This window comes from Siphateles boraxobius, unplaced genomic scaffold (assembly GCF_051911475.1).
Source record: "Siphateles boraxobius isolate OS27281-9 unplaced genomic scaffold, OSU_SipBor_1 2, whole genome shotgun sequence".
NCBI lineage: Eukaryota > Metazoa > Chordata > Actinopteri > Cypriniformes > Leuciscidae > Siphateles > Siphateles boraxobius.
In genome coordinates, this window is record NW_027508810.1 from 6124351 (window position 1) to 6134091 (window position 9741).

Here is a 9741-nt window from a genome sequence, read left to right on the forward strand (position 1 = left end):
GAGACCTAAAACTTAGGTTTTTGCAAATGATGACCTACATTTGGGCCTTTAAAGAGACTCTCATGTATTTATTACTTCCTTAAAGTTATTGTTAAATGAATCCATTTGTGTGGATTCAATCCAAGCTCATTTTAACACAATTTCTGACTCTCTCTGTAGTTTCTATTAATATTTCAGTTAGTCCATTGTGATCAAATGGAATGACGTGAGGCAACTCAAACAATGAGGGATGGTTGACAGAAACTGACCCTAGATTGAGACAGACATAAAACACATGTCAAACACATTAGATGTCGCAATCCATTTGAGCCAAAGCCCAATTTACAACAGAGGAATATTAAAAACTCCTAAAGCATGGTCTCAGAAATGGAACTGGTTTGCAAAAAAACACATCCAAACAGCTCTCAGCAAATTAAATGTCAAGAAACCGGAGAGAATTAGAGAAGGGTGAGAAGCAAAACGTGACCATGTGGAAGCAATTACTGGCTGCAGGCAGGATCAGTTAGCTTTCGGCTTGCCGGTGCCTCCAAACTGCTGAGCCACCAGCCAAGTCTTTTTCCACAATCTAATAAACCCCATAACTTCCTCCTCGGACTGTGAAACCCTCAGGAGCTTCATTATGCCGCTTTCTCTGTGCATCTATGGTTAGGAGAGGAATAAATGTGTGAATCTTGATTCAAACAGTGACTTGTTTGCCTAGACCAAAGGGGAAATCGCAAATGGAGATGTAATGTAGAGTGTGGAGAGCTCGACTCTACGCCTGGGAGGGGTCAGGAGGTTATTGATATTGTTAGACTGTGGGGACTGCTAGAATCGCATAAATAGCTGGAAAATACACAGTCATCTTGCAGTCTTCCTCTGAATGCCTGGGCGCAGGTGACCTACATTAAACTCTTCTGCAGGAAACTCATCTGTCTCTGCAAACCGTGTAAGTGATTTATTTAACTTATGTTTTATTCATGCTGCATGATGTTGAATTGCTACTGCTTGATTACGATAAATTTAAATATTTTTCAGAGCATATGATTTTAAAGGTAGTATTTTATATGACAAAATCACATTACTATATACATACTTAATGGATTCTATTTTAAATATGGGGATGTCTAAATGGTGCATGAAATTGGATACTTTGTGTAATAATAATAATATAAATTGTAACAATTAAAATATAATTTATTTTAACAATGTAATTTAAAAATATATATTATATTATTATAATTGCCAATTTTTAATAATATTGTATTGAGTATAACTTAACCAATTTCAATAAATTATAGAATTTCCTTGCCAATCCTGTTTTTTCTGAAAATGCCATGTGACAGTGCCTGGAAACATAGAGTGAATTCAGTTAATTTGACCTACATTCCTTCCTTCTTAGTCAGTGTATGACACTGATATATATTATATCAAATCGCTCACAGTTTATGTAAATTGCTTAATTCGCCTGTTTGTCACTTAGTTTAGCATGGAAGGAGTGGTTCAAAGCATCCAAACCTGGTTCTGGTATGTATCCACATCTTTCGCATTATAAAATAGTTCATTGTTCCTTCAGAGAACAAGCATGGACATGACATCTCTGAAAGTGAATTGCTGGCTCCAGTGGCTTACCGTGACTCTGGCCCTGCTGAGTGGAGTCCCTGCATTGCCGGTCGACGTGGACCACGAATGTACGGCGCCATCTACGGCCAAGTACAGACTGATGTTTACCGGCCAGTGGACTCAGACTGCCTTCCCCAAACACTACCCTCTGTACAGGCCGCCTGCTCAGTGGTCCCCCATCATTGGTGAGTGGGCTGCTCTTATATGTAAGAAAAGGGGAGTAGTAAGTAACCATTATTGCTTTCAAAATTTCTACATTTGTTGCCCCACTTTTTGGGTTGTAATGAGTGCAATGGCCCACCCAAAAGGGGGTTGACCTAGCAATTATGACTTTAACCAAAAAGTGATATACATTCAAAGATGATATACATTCTTAAAAATAAAGGTTCCAATTGGGGGATTTCGCAGCGATTTCAAGATCGCAAGATCCCAAAGAAGCTTTCAGTGAACAGTTCTTAAAAGAACTAAGACTTTTTCTTTGCGTAAAAAACATTTGAATGATCTAAAGAACCTCCACTATAAAGAATATTTAGTGCAATGGAAAGGTTCAATGGATGTTAAAGGTTCCATGGAACCACAGATGCCAATAAAGAGCCTCGATAAGAAATTCAGGGTTTTAGTAACCATTGAAAATTAGCCATGGTGCATATTTTAAGAATGGCTGCTCACTGATCATTATTAGATTATTAAATACTACAATAAGTTATCAGTTTCTTATAGATTTATGTACAGTATCACAAAAGTTAAAAAAAAAAAACTATAGCGTTTTTCAATTCTAGAATTTTGAAAATAGATAACATTTGGTTACTCGGTTCACTTTATTTTGATGATCCTTTTAACACGTTCTGTTGACCATAAGTAACCTTGCACCTTTTGACAAAGTCAAGTCAATGGCAAATTTACTTATAGTCAACAGAATGTTCAAAAGGGACCATCAAAATAATGTTACTGGTTACTCTGCAATAGGGATGTTAAAAACTATCTGGATTGCACAAGATGTATTACCCCTAAAATTTGCCTGTAAAAAAAGCTGAAGTTCACATCAAAAATTGTATCAATATAATTTTCATTCTAGGAGTAACTCACAGCTCAGACTATCACATATGGCAAAGGAACGAGTATGTCAGTAATGGGGTGAGAGAGTTCTCTGAGAGAGGAGAGGCTTGGACCCTGATAAAGGAAGTGGAGGCAGCTGGGGAACGGATCCAGAGCGTCTATAGCCTCTTCTCAGCACCAGGTGTGGTTGGAGGAACCGGCCAGGCAACCACAGAATTTGAGGTCTATGCAAGACACTCTTTAGTAAGTACAATTTGCATTGCAATATGCATTTTTATGCAAATCCATATCATTTGACATTAATACGAATATTAAATCCAGTTGTTTTGCTAGTTTAAACCAGCCTAAGCTGGTCCCCCAGCCTGGCCATGCTGTATTACTGGTCCTGTCAGCTGGTCTAGCTGGAACACCAATGTACCAATCAGATAAACCATATAAACACTGGTTTAACTAGGCAGGGAGACAGACTAAACCAGTTTAGACCACTTAGGATCATTAAACCACCTTAGGCTGTTTTAAGCTGTTGTTATAGCTGTTTTTTTTAAAAAAAACGCAGATGTTTTCAGTCCGAAGATGTGGACACTTTCATACTGTGTCCAAAGCATTCTTTTGGAATTAGCTCTCTACATGCACATAGTTCATTGGCCTCCCAGGCATTCCATATAAAATATTATAGAGAGAATTGTAAATAATAAAACTTTCCAAATGAAAACAAGCCAGTGGCAGTTCATACAGGATAATGGGCAAGCTAAACACACAGAGCAACCGAACACTAATGGTCTTCTTGTTTTGCAGCTTTCCTTCATTGTCCGCATTGTGCCAAGTCCTGACTGGTTTGTTGGAATAGACAGTCTGAACTTGTGTGAGGGCGATCACTGGAAAGGAAACATAAGCCTAGATCTTTACCCCTACGATGCCGGCACTGACAGTGGTTTTACCTTTTCCTCACCAAACTTTGAAACCATTCCTCAAGACAAGGTCACTCAGGTAATGTCTAAAAGAAGATAACCCTAGAATATTTTTATATTTTCCATGAAAAAAACCTTAGACCAGCATGGTTTGTTGGTCTTGTTTGGTTTAGGCTACTCTTCCAACCTGGCCAACAGAAAAGTTTCCAAAATCCCTCAGCCAACAGACCAACCTGACCAGGCTAGGAGACAAGCTGAGACCAGCAAAACATTTTAGGCTGGTTTTAGATGTGTTTTTGCAGCAGGGTTAACTGCTTTTAGCTGGTTAAGTTGGTCTGCCGGTGACCAAATCCTCTCTAAAACCAGCAAACCAGGCCGCCTGCTAGACCACCTATAACCACCTTTATTCAGCAGGGATGCAAGTCTTGTTGTGGATCTCGTTACAGATGTCAAGTCAAGTCACCTTCATTTATATAGAGCTTTTAACATAATCGATTGTTTTAAAGCAGCTTTACAGTGATAATAGGAAATTAAAGTAACAGAGATTGTTTTGGGTTTAAAGCAGCTCTATAATAAGATGTCTTCTCATCAACAGATAACCTCATCATTTCCAAGCCACCCTGCAAACTCCTTCTACTATCCCAGACTGAAGAATCTTCCCCCAATAGCAAAAGTCTCCCTAACTAAGATCAAGAACAACCAGATCTTCAGCTTACCCATTCAGCCAACTCAGTCCAATCAGATTCCAAGTGGGAATGAAATAGACGGATCTCTTATAAGTAAGCATTGGGAATTGTTTATAAAATGAATGTGTTCTAATGCTCTGAAAGTCTTCTTATTTATGCAAAAAGCAGAGTTAATATACAGTACTCGTGTTTGAGTCTTATATGCATGCATTCCATTATCAAGGAAACAAAATCTGTAGAGAGAACTTGTGGTTATTGAATCATGGGCTGTAGAAAGGTTTATCCATCCCCATGGTAACCAACACAACAAACGGCAAACAAGATAATGGAGGCCAACCATTTTAAAAGTTTTCTGCCACTCAGCACTCAGGGAGTGTTTGTCATGGAAATGAAATGTGTTTTTTTATTCAATCCTTCTGTTTTCCTACTTGTACAAAAGTCCCAGTCTGTGATACATATCAACCTTTTACAAGGTCAGGATTTCTGGAAAGCATCATTGAATCTGGAGATCTCAGTTTAGTCAAATAATTATTTCTACCACATTTAAAGATTTTTTATTTTGTTTTCCAAAATTAATTAAAATCTCAGATTAAATCAAGATATAAAAACTACAACAACTCAGGGGTAAAGTTATCATAAAAGTTAGCACAAAATAGATTTAGCGTTTAAGCAACTCTCCATTTACTTACTCTTCTACACAAATAATATATCATATAGATGAAATTATATCTATATTTAATTTTTTTTAAATTCTAAGATAAATCTCTTTTATGCTCAGCCAACACTCTCGAAAGGCAGTTTGTAACTATTTTACCTTTTGGCAAACTGGAGACGAACTGATATAAATTCAAACAAACTCATTCATTACGCCCCACTGAAGATTAGGTACAGCGGTGGACCTTCATGCTTATTTTTTTCTAAAATCTGTATTTTTGTATGACTCAAATCATACGAATTCACTATCAACTAACAATTTCCCCCTCAGTTCTTATAAAGTTACGGTACTATAATCAATGTCTCTTTTACCCCCTACAGACACCCCTCTGGATTGTGAGGTGTCTGTCTGGTCACCTTGGGGCCTTTGTAAGGGTCAGTGTGGTGAGAAAGGGGTAAAACACAGAACTCGCTATATTCACATGCATCCTGCAAACAACGGGGCTGTCTGTCCACTTCTAGAGGAAAAGAAGCTATGTATCCCTGACAACTGTGTGTGAATATAAAGAGGACATGGTGAGGACCTGGTTCAAACTGGTTAACAGCTTTAAAATGTTTTCGAGACGTTTTAAAGGGAATGACTGATTTCTGTGAGGCTATGATGTAGTGGGTGAGTTAACCATCTTAAACATGGTAATGAAACAGACTAGACCACAAATCCCAAGTTAGTTATGAGGAACTGCAGATGTCACCAGCAAAAAAAATACTTTTTACAATATTTGCCCTAATAGCAGGAGTTTATAGACTGAATTTTCACACACTGTCCTCATGCACTGTTCATTGAGTCTGATGCTCTCTGGTGGAAGAAACTCACCAGTGACATTATCAAGCTCAATAGTTGAGATCAAAATCATCAGTAAAAGGGCCATTCCACCGAATGGGTGACATTTGCTTATTGTAAGTCTTCAAAATTAAACTTTATTTTTTATATTTTTCAACATTGAATCTAATACTACACATATTTAACTATTCAAAATGTGTATTGGTCAATCTCAGGCAACTTTATTATTTTTTTACAAGGTTTAAGCAGAAGATTGGCGCATGTATTCTCAATCCTGTTACCGAAAACCATGTGCCATTTAAAAAGCAAGTTCAAAAGCATGTCAATTAATTCCTTTGTTCTCTTACGAGAGGTTCTCTCGTATTGCGTAAGTTTAGCTTACGCTACGGGAAAGATTCATCTTCTCGAGATACTGAAGCCAAAAAATTATCCTTAATTTTGTATTCCTTGTCAACGCAGTGCAGCAGCTAGCAGACCTAGAGCAGGCCATCTCGCGTGCTCATTGGCTGCCCTGCGGGCAACTGCTGCAGCCTACCAGTGAGCCCGGCGTGACGTCACGCCCAATGAAGGGCGCTCGCGCCTTCATAGCGTCACAGCCCGCCAGAATGGCCGTGGCTTAGCGTATAACACTAGGGGCTGTAGGCTGACTTCCCTGACTCTTTACGTTACAAGAGAGCTACCCCGCCCTCGTGTCCCCGTTCGCGCGTCATGCAGAGCCCTCTCGAGCTCTCTGCATGACCCGGACGGGCATCATCTGTGTTACATGTAGGTCCCGTGCCCACTACTCGTGCGCGCGCCCTCGTACAAACACTGTTCCAGTTCTGCTCGACCACCGAGCACGCGGCTAGCTCTCTTTACGTTACAAGAGAGCTACCCCGCCCTCGCGTCCCCGTTCGCGCGTCATGCAGAGCCCTCTCGAGCTCTCTGCATGACCCGGACGGGCTTGCGCGCCGACGTCGAATTGTCTCGCCATGTCAGTCCCCTTAGATAAGGCTACTGCAGTGGTGTATTTGGCAGCCAACGAGCCGGTAATGCAACCCGCTCGCCTGCACACATCCGCCGTTCTCGCGGCGACCCAGAGAAATCTCAAGTGAGTATAATGTCAGATTAAGAATGTAAGTTACATGCCCGCTCACGACGCTCACGCTTAACTTACTAACAGACACATCGCCTCCGAAAAGACGTGTGTGTTTAAGTTTATTCCCTGTCAGTCCCCTTCAAACAGGCTACTGCAGTGGTTCAATTAGCAGCCAACGAGCCGGTTTGTTTACCCTCTCGCCTGCACACAAACGCCGTTTTCACGGCGACCCAGAAAAATCTCAAAAGGAGTATTTAATGTCTGGTCCGGCTCATGCCGTCGGTGTTGTAAGTGTAATGAAAGTGCCCACGCCCCAGTGTTCACCACTACACATAAGCACTCCGAACCTCGCAGAGCACACTCTCATGAAGCGCAGAAAAGCCGCTCGAGTGTCGAATGTAAGAAATGTGTCCACAAGTCTGTGCCCACTATCTGCCCGCTCTGTTACACGATCAAGAAAGCAGGTTATGAATGTAAGTCTCGTGCCCGCCAGAGTGCGTTCACGCTTGCTAACACAAACCTCCCCCCGGGCTCCGCCCGCACGTTTAAGTGCTATCACAAAACGCAAGGCATTAATAAAACGCCCCCATCCATTATGATCGGGGCGTCAAATACACTTGTAAGTCTAGTGCCCGCGCTCACGCTTACAGGAAGCTTTTCCGCCCGGAGCGCTGCTCGCGCGTCAAAGAGTGAAAAAAGAATGTTCCCCATCCCTTATGATTGGGACATCTCACATAAATCAGCCGGTCTCGACTTTCAGCGAGCAGCCATTGCCCAGAACCGAGAGCGCGCGCGCCGCACTTTCGGCTCCGGGTCAGTTTCACAAAAGAAAGCAGGTTATGAATGTAAGTCTCGTGCCCGCCTGAGTGCGTTCACGCTTGCTAAACACTAACCTCCCCCCGGGCTCCGCCCGCGCGTTTAAGTGTTATCACAAAACGCAGGGCATTAATAAAACGCTCCCCATCCATTATGATCGGGGCATTTAATACACTTGTAAGTCTCGTGCCCGCGCACACGCGCTCACGCTTACAGGAAGCTTTCCCGCCCGGAGCGCTGCTCGCGCGTCAAAAAAAAAAAAAAAAAATGACAAAAGACTGTTCCCCATCCCTTATGATTGGGACATCTCACATAAATCAGCCGGTTTCGGCTCCGGTTAAGTTTCACAAGCCCGCAAATGGCGGCGGTCTGAACCCGGAGGCCATTCGCCCCCTAGCGGCTCACATAGCTGCTTGGGAAACTATCCCAGGGATTTCAGAATGGGTGTTGAGCACAATAAAGCAGGGCTATACACTTCAATTCATTCGCCGTCCCCCGCGCTTTCAAGCCCGGACCGCGACGATAGTGAATGCGGAAGTAGCACACCTACTTCACGCAGAAATAGCAAAGCTGCTGTGCAAAGGGGCTATAGAAAAGGTACCGCCTTCTCTGAGCGAGTCAGGCTTTTACAGCCGATATTTTCTCGTACCCAAGAAGGACGGAGCCTTCAGACCTATCCTAGATCTGAGACATTTGAACTAAGTGCTTGCGAAAAGACCGTTCAAAATGCTTACGACCAGGAAAATCCTCGCGCACGTTTGCCGAGGGACTGGTTTATTTCTCTAGATCTGAAGGATGCCTATTTTCAGATTCAGATAGTACCCCGTCACAGGCAATTTTTGAGATTCGCCTTCGATGGTCAGGTATATCATTACACCGTCCTGCCGTTCGGCCTGTCCCTGGCACCCTGTACATTTACAAAGTGCATGGACGCAGCGGTGCTCCAGCTGGGCCTACTGCGCATGCGCCCGCTCCAACGCTGGTTGAATGCTCGCGTGTCCCGCCGGGTGTCTGGCGGCCAGAAAATCAGAGTGACTCAGGCCTGCATAGCAGCTCTGCAGCCCTGGTTAGTGGCCGACTGGTACCAGCAGGGAGTAATGATGGGAACCATCTCTTATCGTAAAGTCATCTCGACAGACGCGTCCAACTCCGGTTGGGGCGCACTGTTCGAGGGCAGACCGGCCTTTGGCCAGTGGTCAGACCAGGAGAAGGGTTTTCACATAAACTGTCTGGAAATGATAGCGGTCGAGAACGCGCTGAAGTGCTTCCTCCCGTTCATACAGGACCAGCATGTTCTTGTCCGCTCGGACAACATGTCTGTGGTATCCTATGTAAACCGTCAGGGCGGTGTCAGATCCAGAAATCTCTGCAATCTGACGGAACGCCTCCTTATTTGGTCTCAGATGCACCTGCGCTCGCTGAGAGCGGCGCATGTGCCTGGCCATTTGAACGACGGCCCAGACAAACTGTCCAGGGACAATGTTCCCCCAGGGGAATGGTCCCTGCACCCAAAACGGTCCAGAAACTGTGGCGCCTATTCGGCATAGCGGAAGTCGACCTATTTGTGTCAAAAGACAACGCTCAATGCCCGACGGTCTGTTCGAAGGACGAGGACGTGCTGGCCCAGGTTTGGCCCAGCCTCCCGCTATATGCTTTCCCTCCGGTCTCTCTGTTGCGACAGGTGATCAAGAGAATCAGGGAAACGCGCCTCTCGGTGCTCCTCATAGCCCCGCGTTGGGAGAATCAGATTTGGTTCCCGGAACTAGCAGGGCTGTCACATACAGCTCCGTGGCCGAATCCGGTGATGGCAGATCTCCTCTCTCAGGCTCGCGGCACGATCTGGCATCCCAATCCAGAGCGCTGGTCTCTGCATGCATGGTTGATCAACGGGTACTCGTTGCCCTGCCAGAAGGAGTGATGAACACGATCACGCAGTCTAGAGCCCCTTCCACGAGAAGGCTCTACGCGTCTAAATGGTCGGTTTTCTCTGGATGGTGCACCGACAGAGGTCTGGACCCGCGGACATGCGGGGTGGCGCATCTGCTCACCTTCCTACAAGAGCTGTTGGATAAGGGAAGGTCCCCATCCACGCTCAATGTA

At 43.9% G+C, this 9741-nt stretch overlaps 1 protein-coding gene across 2 annotated transcripts; it reads left to right on the top strand.

The window, feature by feature from the left end:
• The first annotated feature begins 573 nt into the window (after positions 1-573).
• spon2b (spondin 2b, extracellular matrix protein) lies at positions 574-6084 on the top strand. 2 transcript variants are annotated; one of them, XM_077235595.1, is made up of 6 exons: positions 574-928; positions 1556-1787; positions 2678-2901; positions 3454-3645; positions 4162-4345; positions 5288-6084. In XM_077235595.1, exons 2-6 carry the CDS (start codon positions 1565-1567, stop codon positions 5464-5466), a joined length of 1002 nt encoding a protein of 333 aa, XP_077091710.1. In that variant the 5' UTR covers positions 574-928; positions 1556-1564; the 3' UTR covers positions 5467-6084. The 2 variants fall into 2 exon arrangements, with proteins under 2 accessions (XP_077091710.1, XP_077091711.1); XM_077235596.1 differs by lacking the exon at positions 574-928 and having other exon boundaries at positions 1464-1787.
• The last annotated feature ends 3657 nt before the right edge of the window (positions 6085-9741 follow it).